Source organism: Callithrix jacchus, chromosome 17, assembly GCF_049354715.1.
Source record: "Callithrix jacchus isolate 240 chromosome 17, calJac240_pri, whole genome shotgun sequence".
NCBI classification, from domain to species: domain Eukaryota; kingdom Metazoa; phylum Chordata; class Mammalia; order Primates; family Cebidae; genus Callithrix; species Callithrix jacchus.
Genome location: NC_133518.1, coordinates 80793487 through 80821317, shown reverse-complemented (window position 1 = coordinate 80821317; position 27831 = coordinate 80793487). Strand labels below are relative to the sequence as shown.

The 27831-nt window shown below is 52.0% G+C and overlaps 2 protein-coding genes and 1 pseudogene across 12 annotated transcripts in view; 1 reads left to right on the top strand and 2 right to left on the bottom strand.

Annotated features, from left to right (window-relative positions):
* Nucleotides 1–168: 168 nt before the first annotated feature.
* LOC144579984 (keratin, type II cytoskeletal 8 pseudogene) lies at nucleotides 169–26355 on the bottom strand (annotated as a pseudogene). Its single transcript, XR_013528788.1, has 2 exons — nucleotides 17041–26355; nucleotides 169–11227 (listed from the first exon to the last, which is right to left on the bottom strand). The product of XR_013528788.1 is annotated as a keratin, type II cytoskeletal 8 pseudogene (transcript).
* SLC51A (solute carrier family 51 member A) lies at nucleotides 6816–25563 on the top strand. Of its 5 annotated transcripts, XM_054247063.2 has the most exons (10): nucleotides 6816–7004; nucleotides 7903–7997; nucleotides 15657–15811; nucleotides 16340–16390; nucleotides 16535–16608; nucleotides 17019–17177; nucleotides 17726–17837; nucleotides 18539–18685; nucleotides 21849–21954; nucleotides 22499–25563. In XM_054247063.2, exons 1-10 carry the CDS (start codon nucleotides 6967–6969, stop codon nucleotides 22633–22635), a joined length of 1074 nt encoding a protein of 357 aa, XP_054103038.1. In that variant the 5' UTR covers nucleotides 6816–6966; the 3' UTR covers nucleotides 22636–25563. The 5 variants fall into 5 exon arrangements, with proteins under 5 accessions (XP_054103038.1, XP_035134370.1, XP_078210923.1 ...); XM_035278479.3 differs by lacking the exon at nucleotides 16340–16390; XM_078354797.1 differs by having other exon boundaries at nucleotides 6816–7997; nucleotides 11289–15811.
* The window catches only part of PCYT1A (phosphate cytidylyltransferase 1A, choline), a 54052-nt gene continuing 49678 nt past the window's right edge, over nucleotides 23458–27831 (bottom strand). For all 6 annotated transcript variants that reach the window (XM_078354792.1, XM_035278478.3, XM_078354793.1 and 3 more), the window contains one exon: nucleotides 23458–27831. In XM_078354792.1, coding sequence (XP_078210918.1) covers nucleotides 27625–27831 — 207 coding nt within the window. In that variant the 3' untranslated portion in view covers nucleotides 23458–27624.

Here is a 27831-nt window from a genome sequence, read left to right as displayed (position 1 = left end):
TTCTTTCCTTCTTTCCTTCTTTCCTTCTTTCTTTCCTTTCTTTCTCTTTCTTTCTTCTCTCTTTCTCTTTCTTTCTTTCTTTCCCTTTCTTTCTTTCTTTCTTTCTTTCTTTTTCTTTCTTTCCTTCTTTCTTTCTTTCCTTCTTTCCTTCTTTCCTTCTTTCTTTCCTTTCTTTCTCTTTCTTTCTTCTCTCTTTCTCTTTCTTTCTTTCTTTCCCTTTCTTTCTTTCTTTCTTTCTTTCTTTCTTTCTTTCTTTCTTTCTTTCTTTCTTTCTTTCTTTCTTTCTTTTTCTTCCCCCCCCCCCCAAGCTAGCTGAAATTTTATTTTGGACCAAAAAAAACAAAAAACAAACAAACAAAAAAATGAATTGTTTTGCAGCTGGAGGCATGGGCAAGGGGAGTCCCCAGGCAGTAAACTCCCAGCGGGTGGGCTGAGGGTCAGGTGGGTCTCCTGTTCCCTGTACTCCAGTGCACAGCGGCCTCCCTCCTGCACTCTGGAGCAGCTTCGGGAGGGGCAGGCTGGGAGGGGCTGATACAGCTGTTCACTTGGGCAGGACATCAGAGGACTCAGACACCAGCCTCCCATCATGGGTCTCAATCTTCTTCACAACCACAGCCTCAGTGGAGCTGGTGCGGCTGAAGGAGCTGGAGCCCAGGCCGTAGCTGAGGCCGGGGCTTGTGAGGCCCCCACAGGCAGAGCTCAGACCACCTGCATAGAAGCTGGTGGTCTTCGTGTGGATACTCAGTTCATCCCGGACTCCAGCCGGCTCTCCTCGCCCTCCAGTGGCTTGCGGTAGGTGGCGATCTCGATGTCCAGGGCCAGTTTGACGTTCTTCAGCTCCTGGTACTCACGCAGCTGCTTTGCCATGTCCTGCTTGGCCCGCTGCAGGGCGGCCTCCAGCTCCTGCTGCTTAGCATGAGCATCCTTGAGTGCCTGCTCCCCGCGATGCTCAGCATCTGTAATGGCGGCCTCCAGGGAAGCCCTCTGGCCTTTGAGGCCCTCGATCTCAGCCTGGAGCCGGCTGATGTTCCGGTTCATCTCGGAGATCTCAGTCTTCGCACGCCGCAGGTCATCCCCGTGCTTCCCAGCCAGCGTCCGCAGCTCCTCATACTTGATCTGGTATACGCTCTCCGCCTCAGCCCGGCTGCGGCTGGCAATCTCCTGGTACTGTGCCTTGACCTCAGCAATGAGGCCATCCATGTCCAGGAGCGGCTATTGTCCGTGGACAGCACCACAGACGTGTCGGACATCTGGGACTGCAGCTCCCGGGTCTCCTCTTCATACAGCTGCCTGAGGAAGTTGATCTCGTCAGTCAGTCCTTCCAGGCGAGACTCCAGCTCTACCTTGTTCATGTAAGCTTCATTCACAACCTTCTTGATGAGGACACATTCATTCTCCATCTCTGTAGCTTATTGATCTCTTCCTCATACTTGTTCTTGAAGTCCTCCACCAGCCCCTGCATGCTGCCAGGCTCCGCCTCCAGCTTCAGCTTCTCCTGGCCCAGAGTCTCCAGCTGCCACCTCAGGTTGCTGATGTAGCTCTCACACATGTTGTCCATGTTGCTCCCAGCCGTTTTCTGCTGCTGCAGGAGGCTCCACTTGGTCTCCAGCTTCAGCTTCTCCTGGCCCAGAGTCTCCAGCTGCCGCCTCAGGTTGCTGATGTAGCTCTCACACATGTTGTCCATGTTGCTCCGAGCCGTTTTCTGCTGCTGCAGGAGGCTCCACGTGGTCTCCAGCATCTTGTTCTGCTGCTCCAGGAACCGCACCTTGTCGATGAAGGAAGCAAACTTGCTGTTGAGGGTCTTGATCTGCTCCTTCTCCTGGGTACGCACGGCCTGGATGTTGGGGTCCACATCCACCTCAATGGGGTTCAGCAGGCTCTGGTTGACGGTGACGGCGGTGATGCCTCCCATGCCTATGCCGCTGGCCCCAGCATAGCCTGCACCCAGGCCACCCCGGAAGCCATTGCTGCTCACTCGGGAGAAGCTCGAGGAGCTCAAGCGGGCACTGGGCCCACTCGTGAAGGAGTGGCTGCTGAAGGCCCCGGGGTCAGAGGTGGATACCTTGTAGGACTTCTGGGTCACCCTGATGGACATTGTGGAGGCAGGAGTGGAGGCAGGTGGGCGGAACCAGGGAGAGATGCCAGAAGGAGTGGAGAAGCTGCTTTCTTTCTTTAGAGAGGCAGTGGCGCACTGTCGCCCGGGCTGGAGTGCAGTGGCGCTATCTCGGCTCACTGCAACCTCCACCTCCCAAGTGTTCGATTCTCCTGCCTCAGCCTCCTAAGTAGCTTGGATTACAGCACACACCACCACACCTGGCTAATTTTTTGTATTTTTGGTAGAGATGGGTTTCACTGTGTGAACCAGACTGGTCTCCAACTCCTGACCTTGTTATCCACCCGCCTCAGCCTCCCAAAGTGCCGGGATTATAGGCGTGAGCCACCACGCCCAGCCCTGAACAGCTTACTATGTGAGAAAATAACGGGGCTTTCCATTCCACGCAGCTGACATGATCTGTTTGTCTGTAGAGACAGGGTCTCATTAGGTTGCCCAGGTTGGCCTTGAACCGCTGGCCTAGAGCAATCCTCCTGCCTTGGTCTCCCAGAGCACTAGGATTACAGGCCTGAGTCATTGTGCCCCAGCTCAGCTGACACTTGACCCCTGTTTTGGTAACTAAGCATCTGAACCCCATCAGGGCTTGGAGGATCCACACACTGTGCATCTTGATCAGGGTCAAAAACCATTTCCCTATCCCAACTGCAGCTGAAAATGGCCAGATGCTCACTGTGGAGTCCTCTCTGTGGCTACTGCACAGGCTGTGACCCAGGTGCCACCAAGCAGCTTCAGAGTTCCTGCCACCAACTCACTGGGGACTCTTTGCACATGTCCAAGCGTAACACCCATTTTGTAGGTTACTTGAATTTCGACACCGATCTCATTATTCTACAACATGGATAAAATAGGTAATTCCGATAGGCATGGTGGCTCTCACCTGTAATCCTAGCACTCTGGGAGGCCAAGGCTGGAGGACAGATGGCTTGAGGTCAGGAGTTCGAGACCAGCCTGGCCAACATGGTGAAACCCCATCTCTACTAAAAAATAAAAATTAGCCAGGAGTGGTGGTAGGCGCCTGTAGTCCCAGCTACATGGGAGGCTGAGGTGGGAGAATTGCTTGAACCTGGGAGGCGGAGGTTGCAGTGAGCCAGTTGTACCACTGCACTCCAGCCTGGGCGACAGTGAGCCACCTTCTCAAAAAAACAAAAAGAGCCAGGCATGGTGGCACGTGCCTGTAGTCCCAGCTACTTAGGAGGCTGAGGCTGGAGAATCGCTTGAGCCCAGGAGTTCTGGGCTTGAGTGCGCAGTGCCAGGTGTCCGCCCTAAGTTCAGCATCAATATGGTGACCTCTCGGGAGTGGGTACCACCTGGTTGCCTAAGGAGGGGTGAACCGGCCCAGGTTAGAAATGGAGCAGGTCAAAACTCCCGTGCTGATCAATAGTGGGATCGAGCCTGTGAACAGCCTGCACTCCAGCGAGACCTCGTCTCTAAGAAAAAGTAAAAAAGAGACAGTGTGTCACGGCGTGGCCCAGGCAGTCCTCTGGCTGCAGCATCCCAAGGGGCTGGATTACGATCCTGAGCTGCTGCAAGCAGCCCGTTGATGGACTTCTTGTGTCATTAGCCTGTTGCTCTTAGCACCGTGTGTTTTGATTTTTTGGTAGTTTTTGAATTCAGGGGAGCTTTTTGCATCATCTAAATCCCTAAAATTGTGATGTTCTGTAGCAAAAATATCGTAACACAAAAATATTCACTAATGAACTCACCTAAGAGCCCCCACTCTTAATCATCTCCTTTCATTCATTTATTTTTATGTTTTATATATTTATCTTTTTTTTTAATTGAGACAGAGTTTCACTCTTGTTGCCCAGGCTGGAGCGCAATGGCGCAATCTTGGCTCACTTCAACCTCTGCCTCCCGGGTTCAAGCAATTCTCCGGCCTCAGTCTCCCATGTAGCTGGGATTACACGCATGTGCCACCACCCCCAGCAAGTTTTGCGTTTTTAGTAGAAATGGAGTTTCTCCATGTTGGTCAGGCTGGTGTCAAACTCCTGACCTCAGATGATCCACCCGCCTCAGCCTCCCAAAGTGCTGGGATTACAGGCGTGAGCCACTGTGCCCGGCCTTTCTTTTCTTTTTTTTGAGACAGAGTTTTGCTCTTGTTGCCCAGGCTGGAGCGTAATGGCACAATCTCTGCTCACTGCAACCTCCACCTCCTGGGTTCAAGTGATTCTCCTGCCTCAGCCTCCCGAGGAGTTGGGACGGCAGGCGCGCACCACCACACCCAGCTAACTTTTTGTATTTTTTAGTAGAGATGGGGTTTTGCCATCTTGATCAGGCTGGTCTCAAATTCCTGACCTCAGGCAATCTGCCTGCTTTGGCCTCCCAAAGTGCTGGGATTACAGGTGTGAATCTCCGAGCCCGGGCAGAGATTCGAGGCCAAGAGTAGAGCGGTCATTCCTCTGCTGTTGTGCACGTACAGGCCATGCGTTCACTGCCTTTGGTATAAGGTTTTTTTTTTTTTTTTTTTTTGAGACGGAGTTTCGCTCTTGTTACCCAGGCTGGAGTGCAATGGGGCGATCTCGGCTCACTGCAACCTCCGCCTCCTGGGTTCAGGCAATTCTCCTGCCTCACCCTCCTGAGTAGCTGGGATTACAGGCACGCGCCACCATGCCCAGCTAATTTTTTGTATTTTTAGTAGAGACGGGGTTTCGCCATGTTGACCAGGATGGTCTTGATCTCTTGACCTCGTGATCCACCTGCCTCGGCCTCCCAAAGTGCTGAGATTACAGGCGTGAGCCACCGCGCCCGGCTTGGTATAAGATTTAAAGTGGGGCGCTGCCTATCTGGGTTTTTTCTAGGTGCTGTGATCAGTGGGCATGGCATCTTGAGTAAGATTTCTAGTGGAACGCTGCTTTTTTAGCTGTCCTGTGGTTAGCAGGTAGGGAAAAAGAAAGAGGAAGAAGAAGGCAAAGGGGGACTCATTATCGGCTTGGGAGCCGAGTCCCATCCCCACTGTGTCTCAGTAAGTATCAGATGATGCTATAATATAATTTTGTGGGAAAAAAACAAGCCTAAGAAATGAAATTCCGAAGTTTTTGGTTCTAAAAATCAGTTTCTGACAGCCGGCAGGCCTCCACTGACCAAGCCCTCTCTCGGGATGGGTCGGCCTCAAGTCAGGACCCCCCGCTGGCCAGATCCCTGGCCACACTGCACAAAACACAGCCCCTCAGGGACCCTGGGTGGGGTGGAAGCCCCTCCCCTCACTGACACCCTGCTGGTCTCCTGGGGTCTCCCAGTCTCTGCTGCCCAGCTGGGAAACTGACCCTCACACTACGGAGGGTCAGCTTCTCGGCCCAACCACTGCCCTTCCAAGTCCGTCCGCTCTTCTACCCTCCCTGTCCCCCTTCCCACTGTGTCCTAAGTTTCTAAGAACATCCCCAGCACCCTGTTGTCGGCTCTGGGAAGACCAAAGTTCAGGGTTTTGGGCAATTAAACCCAAGGCCTGTCAGCGGGCTAGGGGTGAATGACCAGGGAGCGTTCCTGCGGATATGATGGGAGGCCGCTGAGTCAGTCTGTGTCTTTGTCAGGGTGGGGCTGAGGCCATTGACCCTCTGGGGGTCAGGGCCCTTGCCTGCCTCTTCCTTCCCTGAACTCCACCTTCGGAGGCTGCTGGGCCGCTGACATGCCTGCATCACAACATTGTCCTGTCCCAAGAACTGGACTTTTTAGGAGGAGGGTGAAACTGGAGCAGACCCAGCTTCACTCTTGGGAGAGGCTTTGAGGGGTCTGGGACAGGCGTGGGGGCTCCTCTGGGCATGCCATCAGGGATGCTTTCTCTGCTTGTCTGGCCTCAGCAGCCCAGGGCAGGGAGCCCCTCTGCCTTCCCCTAGCTGACCCTCTGACTACCTGGGCCTCTTCTCACTACCTGCATGTTCCATGGCGCTGCAATGGAGCCCCTCCCCAGGCCGCTCGGCTGCTCTCCACACCCCATGGCTCTCTATCTACGCTGGTTTCTTAACCTTTCTGGACCTCAGCTTCCTTATCTGTCAAATGGGAATAAGGGTACTGCTTCCCTTGTAAAGCAGTTGTAAAGTTTAAATAAGCTAAGGCCCACGCTGCATGTCTGGCACACCAGAAGTGCTAACAGACGCTGGCTGCTGCTCTGAGTTTATGCTTTTATCAATTATGCAAGCAAATCCTAAGGAACACTTAGTGTGTGCCCGGCTGCACGCCAGGAACCGAGAGTGCCGCAGTGCAAAACGCTGTGTGTGGCTGCAAAGGGACTTCCGTCTATTTGGACAGAGAGCAAAGAGAAGCTGTCAACCAGTGTGACCGCCTGCAAGCATATGACTCGGAGGGCTTCAGGGCCCTGCCAGCAACTCCGACCCTCAATGCAGCATCCTCCTGGGGCGCATCTTCAGGCCTAGTGGCCGCCGGGCTTACCCTGGCATCAAGAGATGATGAGTGGGCTTTGGGAGACCCCCACCTCATCTGGCTGCTCCAGCCTGTCCTCCTTCCCACACGAGGCCTCGGGCCTGAGTCCCCCCGCGGAGTCCCGGGCCTGGGTTCCAGCAGGTTCTTCAGGGGTTGCTGACCAGGGCGCGCCGTGAGGAGCCAGGGCTTCGTCTCCACCCACCCTGGGCAGGAGTTTCCCGGTGCGTCCACCCCACCCCAGAAGGCTCCTTGAAGGGCAGGGTCGACTCCCCTAGGATGGGCAGGGCGGGGCGCCAGGGGGCGAAAGGCACTTGGCAGGAGGAGCCGCACACAGGGAGCTCTGCCAGTGAGAGGATCAAATTCCTCCAGGGTGAACTCAGAGATAGGAAGTCGCCAGCCCTCAACCCGCCGGGAAAGGCCCCCACGCGTGGCCCTTCCTGCCCCTCAGTGCCCCCGGGATCACTGGAGAGAAAGCGGCGATGGAGCCGGGCAGGACCCAGATACAGCTTGACCCGCGGTGAGTGAGGGCGGCGGCCCCACCCCGGCCAGTCCAGTCTCCCAGAGGGCCCTCGGCTGCACAGTGAGGCAGGGCTGAGCACCGCTGCCCCAGGTCCTCAGGGACAATGTGGGTTTGGGACCCCAGTGTGGGGAAGACCCCACAGGTGGGGGCTGCCAAAGGCCCTTTGGCAGCTGGGCGGCGCTCCCCAGGACCCACCCCTTCTCTGGATCCTGCGCTTCCTCTCTGGTCGGCCCCTGGGCTGCTGCCAGATGAGAGTGAAGACAGCCCTGGGTGGGCTCTCCAGGCACTCCAGCCAGACACACCCCTGGCCGGGTGGCAGCTTGTCTTACTCCCCAGCCTGGACCAATTCTCCACTCCCTCTAAGAAAAGGGCCATGAGGCTGGGCGCCTGTGATCTCAGCACTTTGGGAGGCTGGGGTGGGAGTCCAAGAGTTTGAGACCAGTGCCCAAGCAATATGGCGAATTCCTGTCTCTACTAAAAACATAAACAATTAGCCAGGGGTGGTGGCATGCATCTGCAGTCCCAGCTGCTCGGCGGGAGGGGGCTTAGTAGATCACTTGAGCCTGGGAGGTCAAGCCTGCCAGTGTGAGCTAAGACCCACCACTGCACTCCTGCCTGAGCAACAGAGCAAGACCCTGTCTCCCTCTCCCTCCCTCTCTCTCTCTCTCTCTCTCTCTCTCTCTCTCTCTCTCTCTCTCACACACACACACACACACACACAGAACAAAAAGGGCCCTGAGGGGAAATGGACAAAGTCCCTGCCCTTGGGAGTCTCTGAGGGTCCAGCATGCAGCCCCCACCCCCCACCCTCATGGTTCCAGGAGTGTCTGAGGGTCCAGTGTGCAGAACTCCCCCTGCCCCCCATGGCTCTGAACACAGGCTAGTCTCTCACCAGATACACGGCAGATCTTCTGGAGGTGCTGAAGACCAATTACGGCATCCCCACCGCCTGCTTCTCTTACCCTCCCACCGCAGCCCAGCTCCTGAGAGGTGAGTGGGGACCCTCCCTAGAGGGAACTGAGGGGAAGAAACACACGAACAAAGGGGAGCCAGGCCCGCTGAGCGGAGCTGGAGAGAGGCGCCCCTGAGCTGGTCCACCTGCACAGAATAACTGGCTGCTGTCTGTCACCTTAACAAGGTAGCTAAGGCCTTGGAGAAGGGAACCTCCTCAAGGAGTCAGTGGCCAAAACGGTAGCATGAGAGCCCAGCTCCGGAGAGCAGCCATCCCGCTAGGCCTCCGCAAACTGGCCTCAAAGCTGATTCAAACTGGGGAATATGCGACCTGGGGTGCTCTTTCCACCCCCAGAGTCATCTAGGGACCCAAGATGGCACCCAAGTGGTCCAAGGACCACAGGGTCTCCTGGAGGCCTGCACAGCATCCTCCCTGGAAAAGGGCCTGTATCATTCTAGAGGGGTGTTTGTTGTGAGTGATGTGCTTCACACAGGTGGACCCAGTTCTATCTGTTTTATGATGCAGCCTTTCTGAAAAACCCTTGTCCTTGGCCAGGCGTGGTAGCTCACACCTGTAATCCCAGCACTTTGGGAGGCCGAGGCCGGAGGATCACCTGAGGTCAGGAGTTTGAGACCAGCCTGGCCAACATGGTGAAACCACGTCTCTACTAAAAATACAAAAGTTAGGCTAGTGTGGTGGCCTATGCCGGTAGTCCCAGATCCTTGGGAGGCTGAGGCAGGAGAATCGCTTGAACCCAGGAGGCAGAGGTTGCAGTGAGCCGAGATTGCACCACCGCACACCAGCCTGGGTGACAGAGCAAGACTCCATCTCAACAACAGCAAAAAAGAAGCAGGAATGTAAATGAGAGTCTGTTGCCCCTGTCCAGCAGGCAGGGCATGGGCAGTGGCAGGTGAGGAAGGGCTGGAAAACAGGCAATTCAAAGAAAGAGCTGGCAATCTAGCAAAGACCGAGGCACCTAAGTACCGGTTCTGAGCAGTGGTGACGGCGGACAGAGACAGGAAGGGCAGGAGGAAGTCCCTATGGGAGGACGGGGCCAAACGCCTTCCTGGCTTCATTTGTAAACTCTGTTGTTCCTGAAATTATTATTATTATTATTAGAGACAGGGCCTCACTCTGTCACCCAGGCTGGAGTATAGGGGTGTGATCCCGGCTCACCCCAACCTCCACCTCCTGGGCTCAGGGGCTCCTCCTACCTCAGCCTCCCAAGTAGCTGGGACCATAGGCATGTGCCACCACACCCAGCTAATTTTTGTATTTTTTTGTAGAGGTGGAGTTTCTCCATGTTGCCCAGGCTGGTCTGGAACTTAAAATTAGATGCTAAGAAAACTATTTCAGGCCAGGCGTGGCAGCTCACAAGGTTGCAGTGAGCTACAGTTGCACCAGCAACCTCAGTCTGGGCAACACATGGAGGCCTTGTGTCTATTACAGAGGAGAGAGAGAGAGAGAGAGAGAGAGAGAGAGAGAGAGAGAGAGAGAGAGAGAGAGGGAGAGGCTATTATTCTGGAAGAACAATTGAATCCATTTTTTTCCTTTTTTTTGAGAAAGAGTCTCACTCTGTCGCCCAGGCTGGAGTGCAGTGGTGGTATCTTGGCTCACTGCAACCTCTGCCTCCCATGTTTAAGCAATTCTCCTGCCTCAGCCTCCCAATTTAGCTGGGACTACATGCGCCTCACACCATGCCTGGCTAATTTTTGTATTTTTAGTAGAGACGGGGTTCCACAATGCTGGCCCAGCTGGTCTTGGTCTCCTGACCTCAAGTGATCCACTTGCCTCAGCCTCCCAAGGTACTGGGATTACAGGCGTGAGCCACTATGCCCATCTTTTTTTCTTTTAAACCACGGCCTGCTGCAGCTCGAGCTCTGTGCTCAAGTGATTCTCCCGCGTCATCCTCTAGAGTAGCAGGGACTGCAGGCACATGCCACCATGTCTGCACTAACTTTTAATTTTTGTAGAGACAGACTCTCGCTTTGCTGCCCAGGCTGATCTCAAACTCCCCAGTTCAAGCAATCGTCCTGCCTCGGCCTCCTCAAATGCTGGGATTGCAGGTGTGGACCACCATGCCCGGCCTTAAAGCTGCTTTGTGTGGAGCAAATACTACATGCCAGATGCTTAGGAAGCCGAGGAGAGGATAAGTAAGCAGTCCAGTCACAGAGCATTTAGTAAGTGGTATTTTACTCTACGCTCCCATCTGACTTCACTGCCTACACTGTATTCCTAACCGCCTGGAAGCAAATACGAAAACATGGAAATAATTTTTGGTTAGAAAGCTGGGATTATGGGTGATTACTATTTTTTCACATTTTTATTTGATGTTCTTGTTTTCATTATTATAAAAAGTAATCTTTGCTGTTCCAGAGACAGTGGGAAATTTAATAGTTGTTATAAGTATGATTATATTCAAAATGGTCAGCTAGACAAGCATTTCTCAGTCTCAGAATATTAATCCCAAGGAGTGCTTCATGAAAACAGAGTTCTGTAGAAAGTTAAGTTTTGTGGCTGGGAGCGGTGGCTCACACCTATAATCCCAGCACTTTGGAAGGCAGGGGTGGGTGGATCACTTGAGGTCAGGAGTTCAAGACCAGCCTGGCCAACATGATGAAACCTTGTCTCTACTAAAAATATAAAAATTAGCTGGGCATGGTGGTGGGCACCTGTAATCCCAGCTACTTGGGAGGCAGAGGCAGGGGATTCGCCTGAACCTGGGAGTCAGAGGTTGCAGTGAGCCAAGATCACCCCACTGCACTCCAGCCTGGCAACCACGAGACTCCGTCTCAAAAAATAATTCAGTATGGTCTGCAGGAATCATATTTAACTTTGATGCATTTCCAAAAATCCCTTCCCCGTGGAATACTTCTGTCCCATAGCATCCACTCAGATGCACTTTTGGGGAAATTGAGTTCAATCAGGAAAGAAGAGGCCACCTTCTAAGAAGATAAAGATTTGATAGACAGCCCAGTACCGGGCTGCGGGTGCGAAGGAACGGGTCCTTTCCTGATTACAGTTGTAAGACACTGCAACAGCATTTGCGTCGACGTCAGAGTCTGCCCCCCCTCACCTTCGAGTTGGAACAGCCCTCTACGGTTGCCTTTGATCGCCTCTCCCGTGTCCACACGTACACACACCCAGAGTCACCGTGTGCAATGGGGAAGAAGCGTGTGGGCTCAGCATCGCGAATCCGAGTTTCCTTCCAGGCTGTGTGACTGCGGGCAAGGTGCTTCTTTCTCTGAGCCTGGTTTCCTGAAAAAGTCTGCAAAATGGGGATGGTGATGGGAATTACCACAGGGTTATTTCTTTCATTCAACCAATAGCTGCAGAGCCGTTACTGCTCCAGACATATGAGAACAGAGCACAAGCTTGACAAAGTCCCTGCCTCCGTGGAAACTTCACAATGAGCAAGTAAACAGCTCTGTGGACACAGATGGCCCCGACGTGGCTGGAGGACGTAACCTCACCGGGACACCACCCGAGTGGAGATTTCCAAGGAGCAGGGAGCAGTTAGGAAAATGAAGACTGGGAAAGACTGTGGGTTTATGGCTTGTGAAAGGGCAGTTTTTACACTCTGAGGGCTGATGAGGACTCGGCAGGGGCTTAGGGAGGCTTTAGCAATGGCCACCATGTCAACCATGGAATATTGGTTTTGGGAAACCATCTGCATTAATTTTGGCTTTTTCCTATCTGGACTTTGCCTATTGTCTGAATTTTTTTTAATTAAACATTTTTATTATAAAAATCACTCAGGTTTAATGAAAAAAATATATATAGCAGTAAAAAGAAAAGAAATCATCTACAATCACACCCAGAAACAGGCACTGCAAGTATCTTACTGGGAGATAATTTCCTTTTTTTATGCTTGTTTTTTCTGATACTGAGTCTCGCTCTTTTGCCCAGGCTGGAGTGCATTGGCACAATCTCAGCTCACCATGACCTCCACCTCCCAGGTTCAAGCATTATCCTGCCTCAGCCTCTCAAGTAGCTGGGATTACAGGCACACGCCACCATACCCAGCTAATTTTGTATTTTTGGTAGAGATGGGGTTTCACCACGTTGACCAGGCTGGTCTCGAACTCCTGGCCTCAAGTGATCTGCCCGCCTTAGCCTCCCAAAGTGCTGGGATTACAGGTGTGAGCCACTGTGCCCAGCCCTTTTTCTGTGCTTTGATTTAACATTTGTAGAAATCATACTAGTCCTATAATTTTATGTCCTGTTTTTGTAAGCATGACATTAAAATAAAATTTTCATATCACTGTATATTTGGAAAAATATGTTTTTTTCTAAAAACAATTTTATTTTTGTTATAAAATACATATTCATTATAGAATAATTAGAAAAGAGAGACACTAGAGATTTGCACTCACAGAGAAAAGGCCATGTGAGGACACAGTAGAACGTGGCTGTCAGCCAGGCGCAGTGGCTCACACCTGTGATCCCAGCACCTTGGCAGGCCGAGGCGGGCGGATCCCTTGAGGTCAGTAGTTCGAGATCAGCCTGGCCAACATGGTAAAACCCTGTCTCTACTAAAAATATAAAAATTTGCCGGGTATGGTGGCAGGTGCCTGTAGTCCCAGCTACTCAGGTGGCTGAGGCATGAGAATCGCTAAAACGCGGGAGGTGGAAGTTGCAGTGAACTGAGATCAGGCCACTACACTCCAGCCTGGGCAACAAGAGTGAAACTCCATCAAAAAAAAAAAAGAAAAGAAAAGAAAGGGAAGGAAGGGAGGGAGGGGGGGTGGGGAAGGAAGGAAGAAAAGGAAGGAGGGAAGGATGGAGGAAGGAAAGGCGGGATGAAGGGAAAGAGGAAGGGAGGAAGGAAGGGATGGAGGGAGGGAGGGAGAAAGGTGGTTGTCTGCAAGTGGAGGAACAAGGCCTCAGGAGAAATGAAACCTGCTGACACCTTGATCTTGAACTTCTAACCTCTAAAACTATGAGAAAATAAATTTAACTTGTTTAAGTTAAAAAAAAAGACGAATATTCAGAAAAGATAAAATAAAGTAAGGAGATAGAAGACTGAAATCATCCATAGTCCCATCACCCAAACATAAGTGTTGCTAACTTTTCTTCAGTATTATGTGTTTTGTTTTGTTTTTTGAGACAGGGTCTCACTCTGTCACCCAGGCTGGAGTGCAGTGGTGTGATCTTGGCTCACTGCAAACTCCGCCTCTCTCCCTGTAGCTGGGACCGCAGGCAGGCGCCACCACACCTGGCTAATTTCTGTTTTAGTAGATGTGGGGGTTTCCCCATGTTGGCCAGGTTGGTCTTGAACTCCTGGCCTCAGGTGATCCATCTGCCTCAGCCTCCCAAAGTGCTGGGACTACAGGTGTGAGCCACCACGCCCCACCAAGGACCAAGGTGGATTTTTTGGCAGATCCACCTGTAGTACCGGTTGGTCCTGTGGCGCCACCGGGTGCGAATGGCTGAGACGACCACTCAGGTCTGTACTGTGGCCACTGCCACCTCCCTGGTTTGGTTTCAGCATTCCTGCTGCTCTCCCCCACAAGGAAACAGGACAACCACTGCACTCTGGCAGTTTCCTCAGCTTTCTTTTTTTTTCTGAGTCGGAGCTTCGCTCTTGTTAGCCAGGCTGGAGTGCAGTGGCACGATCTCGGCTCACCGCAACCTCCGCCTCCTGGGGTCAAGCAATTCTCCGGCCTCAGCCTCCCGAGTAGCTGGGACTACAGGCGCACGCCACCGCACCCGGCTAATTTTTGTATTTTTAGTAGAGGTGGGGCTTCACCGCGTTGGTCAATCTTCTGACCTTGTGATCCATCTGCCTTGACCTCCCAAAGTTCTGGGATCACAGGCGTGAGCCACCGTTCCCGGCCCCTCTCTTCCTCTTATCTAGCCAAGTAGGAGGTACAAAGAACGGCCAATAACTAGAAAAGATACATGACCACGGGGTCCCTAAGGAAAGAGAACTCTCTTTAAACTAAGTATCTGCATTCATGAATCACGTTTGTTCGGAAACACATATTGTGACTATATTCATTTTATTCTGTTAGCAATGGTGAGGCCAGATGAGGTCTGTCAGTATTTGTCAAAGTGTTTGCTATCCTCTGACCGTTATCAGGTGAGCTTGTTAGAAATGCAGATTGCTGGGTCCATCTCAGACCTATCAACACACACCTCTGAAGGTAGGGCCCAGGCAGCTGCTTTTTAACAACTCACAAAATGATCACAATAACCACTACATAAACTATTTGAGAACCATTGGACTACATTCAATGTAAGACAAGCATGAGGCCAGCGAGGGTCAGATGTCCTCAGGGTTTTTATCTGTATCCATTTCTCTTTAGTTGAAGCTCCCCCCAGCTGAGTGTGGTGGCTCATGCCAGTAATCCCAGCACTTTGGGAGGCCAAGGTGGGAGGATTGCTTAAGCCTAGGAGTTTGAGGCCAGTCTGGGCACCATAGTGAGACCCGGTCTCTACAGAAAATTCTAAAAATTAGCCGGCTGTGGTGGTGCACGCCTGTAGCCCCAGGCTACTTGGGAGTCTGAGGCTGGAGGATGGTTTGAACTTGGAAGGTCAAAGTTGCAGTGAGTCATAAGTGCACCTGCACTCCAGCCTGGGTGACAGAGTGAGACCCTGTCCTCTTCCCCACAAAAAAACTTCCTTCCTATTGTTCTGGTTTCATGATATAATAATTTTGGTAAATCAACTTAAACAGCTCCAGAATATCCCATAAATTATATTCTGCTTCAGTTATAATACTGATTGATCTATGTTTGCTAGTGCAAGACTGGGCACTAGAGATAGAAAAGTGAATTGGGCCGGGCGCAGTGGCTTATGCCTGTCATCCCAGCACTTTGGGAGACCGAGGTGGGCAGATCACCTGAGGTCAGGAGTTTGAGACCAGCCTGGCCAACATGTTAAAAAACTGTCTCTACTAAAAATAGAAAAATTAGCCTGGTATAGCGGCGGGCATCTATAATCCCAGCTACTTGAGAAGCTGAGTCAGGAGAATCACTTGAACCTGGAAGGCGGAGGTTGCAGTGAGCTGACTTCACGCCACTGCACTCCAGCTGGGTGATAAGGCGAGACTTCGTCTAACAAAAAAGTGAATAGGCCTTCCTCATCTCTCTCTATTTTTTTTTGTTTTGTTTTGTTTTGTGGCAGAGTCTCACCCTGTCGCCAGGCTGGAGTGCAGTGGTTTGATCTCTGCTCACTGCAACCTCTGCCTCCTGGGTTCAAGCAATTCCCCTGCCTCAGCCTCCCAAGTAGCTGGGACTACAGGCGTGCGCCACCATGACCAGCAAGTTTGTTGTATTTTAGTAGAGAAGGGGGGGGTTCGCTGTGTTGGCCAGGATGGTCTCGATCTCCTGACCTCATGATCCGCCCGCTTCTGTCTCCCAAAATGCTTGGGATTACAGGCATGAGCCACTGTGCCCGGCCCTCCTGACCTCTTCATTTAAAGATTTTGCTAATTATGTAAAAACTTGTTTGGTATCTATGCCCTGGTTCAACAGCCCTCCATATGCCAAGAATCATCTGATCTAAGCTCTCATCCACGCACAAGAATGACTACTTCTTAGTCAGATGTTAGATACTGTAGGTCTAAAAAATCATCATTCTTGTGCACGGGCAGGAGCCTAGACCCGGTAAGGCGACCTCCACCCCAGGGAAGAAGCCCATGTCTTCTCCCGCTCAGTCCTGGCCTCAGCTCTCTGCCTGCTCCTCTCTAGCGCTGGGCCCTGTAGAACTTGCCCTCACCACCATCATGACCGTGCTTGCCCTGGGCTCCGTCATCATCTTCCTGGAGGACGCTGTCTACCTGCACAGGAACACCCTTTGCCCCATCAAGAGGCGGACCCTGCTCTGGAGTAGCTCTGCACCCACGGTGAGCCCCTGGGCTGCCCTTTGGGGGGAGCTGAAAAGAAGGCAGAGACCAATTCGGGAATTTCTCTAAACTCAGCCATTCGCTTCCCCAAAGAGCTTCCTGCCACTCCCCGTGGAGGGTGGAGGTTTGCAATCTGATCTCCACCTGCAGCCAGGGGCCTCTGCTTGGAAGGCCACAGGCTGTGGGATGCAGTGTTTGATTCTAGCTGGAGACCTTCACCCACCCCTCCCCCGCCACAGTACTGCTACTGGAAGAGAGCTTCCTTCCTGCAGAGGCAGGCCGCAGTTCCTCAGAGTGTGGGGGACGTCTTATCCCACAGGGTCACACTCAGCCCCGCCCTCATGCCAAGGCTTTTGAAATGCTCCCACAGCCACGACCTAGGTCCTTGGTTTGCTTGATTAGTTCTTTTTCCCCGCTGGCAACGGTTAAGGAACGCTGCCTCAAATGTATAGGTTTTGCCTCCTGTGCCCTTGCACAAGAGGTATGAGTGGTCTCCCCCATGCTCACCCGCTCTGCCCCTCTGCGCAGGTGAATGTCCCCCCCACCAGCTCTGCCCTCACCCGCTCTGCCCCTCTGCAGGTGAGCGCCCCCCCACCTGCCCTCACCCGCCCCGCCCCTCTGCGCAGGTGAGCGCCCCCCCACCCGCTCTGCCCTTCTGCAGGTGAGCGCCCCCCCACACCTGCCCTCACCCGCTCTGCCCTCACCCGCCACACCCCTCTGCAGGTGGTGTCTGTGTTCTGCTGCTTTGGTCTCTGGATTCCTCGTTCCCTGGTGCTGGTGGAAATGGCCATAACCTCGTGAGTGTCCTGCCCCACCCCCTCATGGGCCCCTCTGGTCCCGCTCATCAGGACTCTGGAGTCCTTGTCTTTAATCCCAGCGGACACTGAATCTGGCCCTTCCCAGCTTGTGCTGGTTCGGGGCTCTTGGACTTCTGGTTCTGCTCAGGGAGTGCCTAATTTTGGCATCTGGCCATTCCTCAGGCACCCCTTTGTTCCCACAGTCAGAAGCTCCCCTCCTCCCAGTCCTGCGAGCTGTCTCCTCTCTCTTGCTCCTGGCTCATAGTGGGTCACACGCTCAGAATGCCCAGCCCTGCCCTCCTCCCCTCAGTAAGCCCCACCCCTCCCTGCAGTCTTTCTCTCTCTGGCAGCAAAGGGGTGCCCCTGCAGCATGCCCCCACCTCACAGGCCCACTTCTCTCCCCACCGCAGGTTTTATGCCGTGTGCTTTTACCTGCTGATGCTGGTCATGGTGGAAGGCTTTGGGGGGAAGGAGGCAGTGCTGAGGACTCTGAAGGACACCCCGATGAGGGTCCACACAGGCCCCTGCTGTTGCTGCTGTCCCTGCTGTCCACCGCTGTTGCTCACCAGGTGAGGCGGGATGACGGCACCTCCTCCAGGAGCAGGGGAGCCTCTTCTGGCACCTTCCCAGGAGCTTCTTCTGGCCCTCTAGCCCTATTCAAGGTCTGGGAATTAGGCGTGAATGGGCCAAAGCCAGTGATGGGAGGGTGGGCGCCCCACAGCCAGGATCCCCAGGCACTCACCTCCGGGGACAGGGAGAAAAGAGAGCTAAATTCTCATCACAGAACTTCACTGCACCCTGCAAACTTTAGCCACACAAGATAAAACTGGAAGTGGGGCCATTTGCTTGTCCCTTCTGCCCACTTTGGTGAATGAGCTTGAGGTCACACTCCCAGATGGCACTCGAAAGGCAGCGTTCTGGTCTGGGGGTGACTGGGAGACAAGGAGGGTTCCCAATGCCATCAACATCCCGGCCTTCTCCTCGGTCCCCGTCTGTTTGACCTGGTGGGTGTGCATGACGGCAGCCAGGCCTCAACTCAGAGCCCCATGAGGAGCCGGAGGTCTTCCTGGGGCAGGCAGTCTGGGGGCCCATGTTCCTAGCCCTCTTCCCCGCTCAGGAGGAAGCTTCAGCTGCTGATGTTGGGCCCTTTCCAGTATGCCTTCTTGAAGATAACGCTGACGCTGACGGGCCTGTTTCTCATCCCCGACGGCATCTACGACCCAGCAGATGTAAGCTGGGAATGAGGGGCGGCCCAGTCCTAGACTCATTGAGTACCTTTGTGTTCTAAAAGGAATCGCCAGAGCCAACACCCCTTGACAGAGGGCCTCAGAAACAGGGTGACCGTGGAAGAGCAGAGGCTCAGGGACTGCTGGGGAGGGGAAAGCACTGGAACACGCCCAGGCTCCAGGGTGTTTTCATTACCTTTCCTGCCACGGGAGGGGAGAGATCGAAGCAGGCACTGGGTGCGTGGCGCATGCCTGTAATCTCAGTGGCTCAGAAGGCCGAGGTGGGAGGAATGCCAAGAGTGGCAGTTCAAGACTAGCCTGGGCAATATGGTGAGACCCCATTTCTAAAAATTTTTTTAAAATTAGGCTAGGCATGGTGGCTCACACCTGTAATCCCAGCACTTTGGGGGGCCAAGGTGGGAGGACCACTTGAAGCCAGGAGTTTGAGACCAGCTTGGGCAACATACCGAGATCCATCTCTCTCTATTTTTTTAATTAGCTGGGAATGGTGTGCACCCGTAGTCCCAGCCACTCAGGAGCCTGAGGTGCGTGGATCACTGGAGCCCAGGAGTTTGAGGCCGCAGTGAGCTGTAACTGCACCACTGCACTTTCAGCTGGGTGACAAAGTGACACCATCTCTTAAAGACAGAAAGAGAGAGAGAGTGCCTGCCTGCCTCACTGGCTGCCTTCTCACCTGTCACCAGATTTCTGAGGAGAGCACAGCTCTCTGGATCAACACCTTCCTCGGCGTGTCCACGCTGTTGGCTCTCTGGACCCTGGGCATCCTTTTCCGTCAAGCCAAGCTACACCTGGGTGAGCAGAACATTGGAGCCAAGTTTGCTCTGTTCCAGGTAACGATACCCTGGGAGAGAAAGGATGTTTAATAACAGAGCTACAAATGATGGGGGTTAGGGAGCCAGACCAATAAAGCCTCTAAGTGGGCCTGGGAATCTTTTTCCTAAGCCTCGGGTCTCTCAAGAGATTTGAAAATGACTGCTATGCTTCCCACTTTCCGTCTTTCTGTGCTGTAATTGTTTCCCAGGGCTGCCATGGCAAAATACCACAAACCGACGGCTTAAAGCAACAGACACAGAAGCCTAGCACTTTGGGAGGCCGAGGCGGGTGGATCTCCTGAGGTCAGGAGTTTGAGACCAGCCTGACCAACATGGAGAAACCCGTCTCTACAAAAACACAAAAGTAGCCGGGCGTGGTGGTGCACGCCTGTAGTCCCAGCCACTCAGGAGGCTGAGGCAGGAGGATGGATTGAACCCGGGAGGCAGAGGTTGCAGTGAACCGAGATCACACCATTGCACTGCAGCCTGGGCAACAAGAGCAAAACTCCATCTCAAAACAACAACAACAAGCAGACATGTATTGTCGCATTGTGCTGGAGGGGGTGCTGAAGGGTGGACTCCCCGAGGGGTCTCCACCCTTCCACCCTCGCCTCCCCAGTTTCCAGGGCTTGCCAGCAGTCCTGGGTGATCCTTGAGCAGCATCTGTGCCACTCCAATTTCTGCCGCCATCACATTATATTCTCCCCTGTGTTTCTGCGTGTCTTTTTTTTTTTTTTTTGAGACAGAGTCTTGCTCCGTTGCCCAGGCTGGAGTGCAGTGGCGCCATCTCGGGTTAAGCGATTCTTCTGCCTCAGCCTCCCATGTAGCTGGGACTGCAGGTGTGCGCCACCACGCCCAGCTCATTTTGTATTTTTAGTAGGGACAGTTTTCGCCATGCTGGCCAGGCTGGTCTAAACTCCTGACCTCAGGTGACCTGCCTGCCTTGGCCTCCCGAAGTGCTGGGATGACAGCCATGAGCCACCGCACCCACCATGTTGTCTGTTTTTAGGACATAAGTCAAATTGGATTGAGGCCACGGTATCCCATTATGGCCTCATCTTAACTAATTACATCTGCAACAAACTGTTCTTGGATAAGGTCAAAGTATGGGGGTCAGGACTTCAGCACAGCTTTTTGGGGGGCACAATGTAGCCTAGGACACGTATGTTGACAAACCTTACATCTGTCTGCCCTTGCTTCTCCCCTTCTGTTTCTACCTGTGACCCCCGAAAATGCTGTCATCCATCAACACCAGCTGCAGCCTCCAGCGGCTGCGATGAACTGCCTGCACCGTGGGTTAGGCACTTGCGCACACTACACTTACATTCTCACAATCCTGGAACTCATTTTACAAAGGAAGAAAGACCCAGAGATGTCCTTGCTCAAAGGCACATAAGGGACAGGGCTAGAATTCATACCCAGGTGTGTCCGACTCGTCTTCTCATCTGCCTCTTCATCTTCACGCCACTTCTGAAAACTCTCTCCAAGGCATGTCTGCCCGCCTTCTGTGCGCTGCACTCTCTAATCCTCCAAATGCAATGACTTGTGACCCAGTCCTGTTCTCCTTTCTCCATCCTGTCTCCTTGCTGGTCTTCTACTCCCAAGGCGCAGTGACTGGCCTACAGTTAACAGAGCGATCTCACCTCCCTTCTCCTTCCACCTAAGTACACGCCTCCCAACTGTGAACATCCAGGCACTTAGTAGGTAGAATGGAAGGAGCTACGGGAACAGAGAGAGAAGCCCCTGGAATGAGTCAGAGACTGAAGGGGCAGCAAGGTTCTGGGTCCCAGAAGTACTTAAGACCAGGCTGAAGGATAAAAACCCTGTGATTGCTGAGCCTGCCCAAGGCTAACGTGGTCTACCGGCCTTGAAGAAGCGGTGCTTCCGCACAGTGTACTCAGGGAGGGGAACACTAAGACAGACGGTGCCTCCAAGGCCTCTGGATCTTCTTCTTCTCGCTCTCTTTCTTTCTTTTTTGTGGTGAAATACTGATAAAATTTGCCCTCTTAATTTTTTTTTTTTTTTTTTTTTTGAGACAGAGTCTCGCTCTGTTTCCAGGCTGGAGTGCAATGGCGAGATCTCAGTTCACTGCAACCTCTGCCTCCTGGGTTCAAGTGATTCTCCTGCCTCAGCCTCCTGAGTAGCTGGGATTATAGGCATGTGCCACCACACGTGGCTAATTTTTGTATTTTTAGTAGAGATGGGGTTTTACCATATTGGCCAGGATGGTCTCAATCTCTTGAACTTGTGATCCGCCCACCTCAGCCTCCTAAAGTGCTGGGATTACAGGTGTGAGCCACTGTTTCTGGCCCAATGATTTTGAAGTGTAACGTTTGGTGGCATTAAGTACATTTGCACCATTGCACAACCATTACCCCCATCCACGCCCAGATCATCTGAAACTTCCCCAGCTGAAACCCGGCACCCATTCACCACGGATTCCCCACTGCCCGCTCCTCCCAGTCCCTGGCATGGCAGAGAGCTTTCAAAGGGCACTTGAATGGTTAGCTGTCCCATATTCTAGGAGCAGGGACCTAGGGCACTTGAGCTGGATGGAATGACTCTTCTCTAATCACCCACCTTTTTTATCCAGTAAGTACTCATTGGTAGCAACGGCTGGGATAGGAGATAAAAATGAACCCCTTCACCAGTTCTTAAATCTTGTCAGAAATTCTAAAATATTGGGTAGAGGGCTGGGCGCGGTGGCTCATGCCTGTAATCCCAGCCCTTTGGGAGGCTGAGGTGGGCGGATCATGAGGTCAAAAGATCAAGACCAGCTTGGCCAACATGGTGAAACCCTGTCTCTACTAAAAATACAAGTTAGCCTAGTGTGGTAGTATATGCCTGTGGTCCCAGCTACTCGGGAGGCTGAGGCAGGAGAATCGCTTGAACCCAGGAAGTGGAGGTTGCAGTGAGCCGAGATTGCGTCACTGCCCTCCAGCCTGGCGACAGAGCAAGACTCCGTCTCAAAATAAAAAAAAAGAAAATGAGAATGTCATTGCCTAGAAATGAAAATCCCACAGATTTTTAATGAAGTGAGAGTCTCAACCCTCTGTAACTGCACAGATCTGACGGTGGGTGGAATCTGCCCGGTGGAAGGCAAGGCCCAGCAGTGGGCTGGCTGGGCTGTGCCATGCGGCAGGACCCCCGCCCACCCTCGCCTCTCTCCGATGTTCCCCAGGTGCTCCTCATCCTGACTGCCCTACAGCCCTCCATTTTCTCAGTCTTGGCCAATGGCGGACAGATTGCTTGTTCACCTCCCTTTTCCTCTAAAATCAGGTCTCAAGGTGAGCATGTGGAGGCCCCTCTCCCATCGTGGGTCCCCTCTCCCGTTGTGGGATGGATGAGATACAGGATAGTCAGGAAAGAAAGGGCCTCAGACAGACATTAGGGCAACTGACTTCTGCTCAGAATGTTCAGAAGGGGTCTCCAGGAAATCCCAACAAAGGCTTCAAGGAAACTCTGACCTCTCTGATCACACAGAAGATAAGCGAAACCCCACAGTTTGAGGACAGCCCAGAAAGCCATGGGTTCAATCGTCAGCTCCAGGGAGAGGAATGGGTGTGGCTGAAAAACAGAAGCCCATGTTGACTGAACACACGTAAGAAATGGACGTTAATGCAAGCCTCAGATCACAGAAGTAGCCAGCCAAGCTCTGGTTCTGGCTCTACCAGTAAGCTGCTATGTTATTTAAGACAGTTTTGTGTCCCTAAGTCCTAATTTGGGGATAAATCGGAGAAAGCGTAGCTCAACTCATATGCCAGGGCTGCTGGTAAAACACCACCTCTGTAACTCAGCGTCACCTACGTTCTATTTCTCCCCACACTGCAGTGATGAACTGCCACCTCCTCATACTGGAGACTTTTCTAATGGCTGTGCTGACACGGACATACTACCGGAGGAAAGACCACAAGGCTGGGTATGAAGCCTTCTCTTCTCCAGACCTGGACATGACCCTCAAGGCGTAAGGCGGAATGGCCTGGACAGTGAAAGAGATGCTGTACTCATTAGAATAAAGATTTCTTTACTGCCCCTCAACCTTGACCAAATGGGGAAGCATTCCCAATGTCAACACAAGCTGGCAGACTCCATGTGACTCTACGGACGAAGGTGAATGGCACGTGGGATAAACCTGTTTTGGATCTTGCCTGGGGAAGGTGTTTTAAGTTTTGTAATAAACAAGATGAAGTCTGAAAATGTATAACTGGGCACACGACCTCTGTCCATGTCATTATGCGTCCTCCAGGGTTGTACACTGCTGGCTGGGTGTGCTGGCTCATGCCTGCTATCCCAGCACTTTGGGAGGCTAAGGCAGGAGGATCGCTTATGCCCAGGAGGTTGAGGCTGTAGTGAGCGATGGTTCTGCCATACACTGCAGCCTGGGGGACACAGTGAGACCCGGTCTCTGGAAAAAAGTAAAGGAAAGCTTACTGAGCTTTCTGAAGCAGATGGAAAGAGGAAGTACTGTGACTGGTATAAGAAAAGAACTTGGTTAAGCAACACAGCACCTGCCCAAAGCCTTGAAGAAGCCGGGCCTCTGGAGAACAGATGGAAGGTGCTCCTTCCTTACAGACGTGTTCCCAGGGCACCAGCCACACGAGGCCTGGGGGTGTGGGTCAGCCTTGCTTTGTGGCACACTGGCTACAGAAGGATCTCCTGATACTGTGGGCATGGAGCTTGATTTCTGAGGAGAGAATTAGTATGCAGAAGTAAAGGTACTGAGAGGCCAAGTAAGAGTCCCAAATCCACAAAATGCACCACACACAGGTCACAACACAGGAAATGGAACGTCAGGTAAAACCACATTGCCTTTATTTGGCTAAATAACAAAATCCAAATAACTCAGAACAAATTAATAACGGACAGGAAAAGTACAGACTGAACCCCAGCTGAGGAGCTCTTCCCTGTGGGCTCACACTGGTGACGGGCGGGCATGCATTCACGACGAAGTGAGCAGTCCTTTCCAAGACTCTTGTCTTTTTTGGGATCCTCAATACAAAACAACCCAACTAATCCAGGATATGTGTTCGAAACAGCTTCCCTCAAAAGGCGGGAAGGCCCACTTCAAACCTACAGGAAGACAACCCGAGTCATCCCAACGCCAAACCTGCTTCTGTTCTCTGCCTCAATCCGAGTACTAACATAAAACTTTGGCAGACAAAAATCTTTCTTCTTCAACAAAATTAACATTAAATGGTATAATCCCAATAACAGGTTCTACTTCTTTATTTGGAAAAATAGAAGCTAGGCACCACTCTTTATCCCACGACAATCTATACTATGAGAGAAAACAAGAATAATCATTGTTATGACTTTGAAAAATATAACCTTTAAAAATACTTATATTGGTAAGCTTAAAAAAATAGCATTAGTTAAAAACATTGTTAAGGGAGCTTTCTTTTTCTACGTGTACTGGTTCAACTTCTGGGGAGAACGCATGCTGATAGAAAATCTAGAAGCTATGGCTTTCAGAGAATTAAAGAGAAGCAGCAAAATAGAATTGATTTGGAAAGATTTTGGATAAGTGATCTGGAACAGGATTAAAAAGGCAATGAGCCTTGAAAATAAGCTACCGATAGTCAAGATAACCCAGGGAGGAAGAACAAACCCCGTGAATCGTGCTGGAAAGAGTATCTAGAGATAATCCGACCAGCGGCGCAGCCTCGAAAAAAAGCCGGACTTGTCAGCGACCAGAAAGTGTCAGACGTTTCCTCTTCTTCAGGATTTTCAGCCTCCTCACATCCCTAACTTTCTTACCCAAGCCTCAGCAAAATAACGGTCTCTGGCTCCAGCCATCAGAATAGCTGCAGCAGTACAAACGAGCCATTTCTAGGCCTCTAAAGTTTCAACCTCCGTCCCTCAGTGCTTCTGAGCCTGGCATGAGAAAAGAGCAAGCTTTCTGCCCAGCCCACCTTCAGGCAGGGGCAGCGCTGGCACCTCCTCAGCTCCAGCTGCCAGGCTCTGGCCCCGGCCAGCTTTTCTGGCTCTGTCATCTCGGCCACATTTGGCCCCTCCATGTTGACTGCCTTCTGGTATGGGATTTGGGGAAACAGCTCCACAGCCGCAAACACTGATATCTGAAGGGTTAGATCACAGGCCTTGCTGTGGTGTACAGACCTCTGACCTCATTCACGCAGGCACAGATGATCACATGATGCAGCAGTCACCTCTACCCATGCCTGGCCAGCACCTCTGAGCACGTTTGCCCGAAGTATCTAATATGCCACATCATACGGTTTTTAGCTTTCAGTCAGACGAACAGCCTTCAGTCCAAACTATTAGACTGAGGGGGCAGAAGCTCACCAAAAGGGGAAAGGGAGTCTCGCAAGGCCATGTACAGCCTACAGGTCCCTTTCCAAGCACAGGGCACGCCGGCAGCAGCCCAGTGAGAGTGGAGGAAGAGGGCTCAGACATTTGGGACCCAGACAATAACTCAGGAGGTGTGACTCCAACCGGGAGGGAGGAAAACCGCATTCAGGGCCTCTCTCTCCATCCAAATACACCTGCACAATGTGAGCTCTGAGGGACAAGCGGGGCGGCTTTGCTGCCTTTCCACGCCAGGGAGAACAAGTCAGACAGAAGCGGGCAGAATTCCCAGAAGGAGAAGACTGAAGCAGAAAAGTTCAAAGACGAGACTACACAAAGCCGGGTAACACAGGAAAACACTAACTTTAACTGTTTCAAAAACAGGATTCCAAGCCAAAGCTTGTAGGAATCAGGTTTGATATTAAGAACTGCACTTCGTGAGAAGAGTTAGAAATGCCATTTTCACAGGTCATCAGGACAGGAGGCTTCGTTCGCCCTCTCCTACCTTTCTGAAGGATGCAAGTTTATTTGTTATTAATTATTTCTCTGTGTGGTTTTTTTTTTTAAGAGACAGCTTCTCACTCTGGTGATCCAAGTATTTTTATTTATTAATTTTTTACTAATTATCTCTCTCTCTCTCTGTGGGGTGTGTGTGTGTGTGTGTAGACAGCATCTTGCCTTGTCACCCAGGCTGGAATGGAATGCAATGGCACCATCTCAGCTCACCGCAACCTCCGCCTACTGGGTTCAAGGGATTCTCCTGCCTTAGCCTCCAGAGTAGCTGGGACTACAGGCATGCCCCACCATGCCCAGCTAACTTTTTGTACTTTTAGGAGAGATGGGGTTTCACCATGTTGGTCAGGCTGGTCTCAAACTCTTGGCCTCAAGTGATCCACCAGCCTCAGCCTCCCAAAGTGTTGAGATTACAGGCGTGAGCCACTGCACCGGGCCTGGGTAATCCCAGTTTTAAGAGCCTCGGTAGTCCTGCTGTGCAGGCAATGATTCTAGCCTCTGACCCTCAGGCGGAAGAACAGGTGTTACCAGGAAGTGTTTAGGGGGTGGACCATGGGATGCTCACAGTCCTAGCAGAGAGGCAAGAAAAGAGAAAATGTGGTTTTCTTAGCTGAAAACACTAACACTCCACCCCACAAGGGGTATTTATGAGTGACAGGGGGTGGGGCCTGGACATAAGCAATTTCCCGCTGAATCTAGCTACAGGGTCACTGATGGTTGATGGTCTGCGAATTCATGTAGCTAAGGAGACTGGAGGCTGAGGCTTTCAAAGTGAGATCATGCTCAACAGCAAGGGTTCAGCATCAGCACTCTTCGACTTGAAATCCAAGTGTTGGATGCCCTGGGTGAACTAACGCAGGAGATGGGACCACAACCAGGCGTGTGTGAGAAACGGGGAGAAATGCTGCCACACTCTTGCCACATGAGGGTGTGCTCTGTGGCTTGCTGGAGGGGCAGTGGAGGGAAGTCCCTGCCAGCTGCAGCTCTCAGAGGGAAAGAAACACTCTGTGGAGCACTGGTTCCAGTGAAGAATGTTCTTTAGAGGGACAGAGGTCAAGATGATAAGGCTGCTGCTTTAGAAAGGAAGGTGTTTCCTTAGGCTTTTGCTTCCACATTCGGTGCAAACCTAAATATTCAATATGGCTATGAGCAAAATGGAGTAACATCAAGTTCCAATGGCAGACATTTACAAAGTACCCTTTCTAGAAGGCTAGGCAATATTAACAGCATTCGAATAGGAGTCGCAGGGCCAGGCACTTACTCCCGGTAGGAAATTCTCTCAACTGACGCAGCATAGGATTGAGTATTGTCCCGCTCCTCTCCTTATCAGTCACCCTAAAAGTCTTCCTTCCTTCAAAGACTGACGAAAGGTCCCAAAGAACTGGGCAACAGAATTTTCTGAGAAGATGAACACAGCAGAAACACTGCAGTTGATGCCATGGGTCTGGTTCCATCCCCATCAGTGTCTTCATGGACCCCATTGGGTCCAACAAGAAACTCCTCAGGGAGTAAGAAAAGTGAGGCTCAGATCTCCTTCTTCCCATAGCCACAGTGGCACTGGTGACAGCAGCACATTGAGGGGATTTGTGACTGTAATTCGGCTTTTAGCCTTTCCTTAAGGAAATCAAAATTAGGATATTTCTCCACAAATTACCCATCAGCACGGCTCATTTCGGGAAAGACTTGGCAAGCCACTTTCCTTCAGAACAGAAGGCAAATGCTATAGTGGACCGGGAAGAAAAGGCCTCTGCGGATTACACTGCCTCCTTCTTCTGCCCACTCCTCAGGGACAAAAAATTAGTTCTACATTTGAAAGACTAATTTAAAAAAATTAATAAAAATGACAATTTCCTTGTCGAGATCACATGAACATAGCATGAACGTGAACATACCCTGGGGAGGGTGAATGGATGCAGAGCAGGCTTCTAGGGTGCAGTCCACCTCCTTCATGGGGTGAGTGAGGTCTCCTGGAGGATAGGCTGTTTTGGTTCCCCCAGTCCTAGGTCCTCTTGCCTCAGTTGTCTTTCCTTTGTAGCTGTCCTTAGGTTTAGTGTTGGGGGGTCACAATTTGGAATTCAACAGAGAGCTTCTGAGGGTAATGGGCCACGGGGAGAGGAGAGGAAAAGAGGGAGGAAAAATTAGTCTTCTTCATCCTCACTGATATCATAGGCTGCCACCTTGCGCCTGGAGAGATTTGCTGGGGAGCAAGGTGGGGAAGTCTTGCCAGAGAAGGGCCATCGGAAAGAGGGGGAGGGGGAGCGTTCACGAGCAGGGCTGCTGCTGGGACTCTGCTTTGGACTGATGGCCTGGAGCATCCGGCCTTTCCCCTCCTTCAGCATATGCTT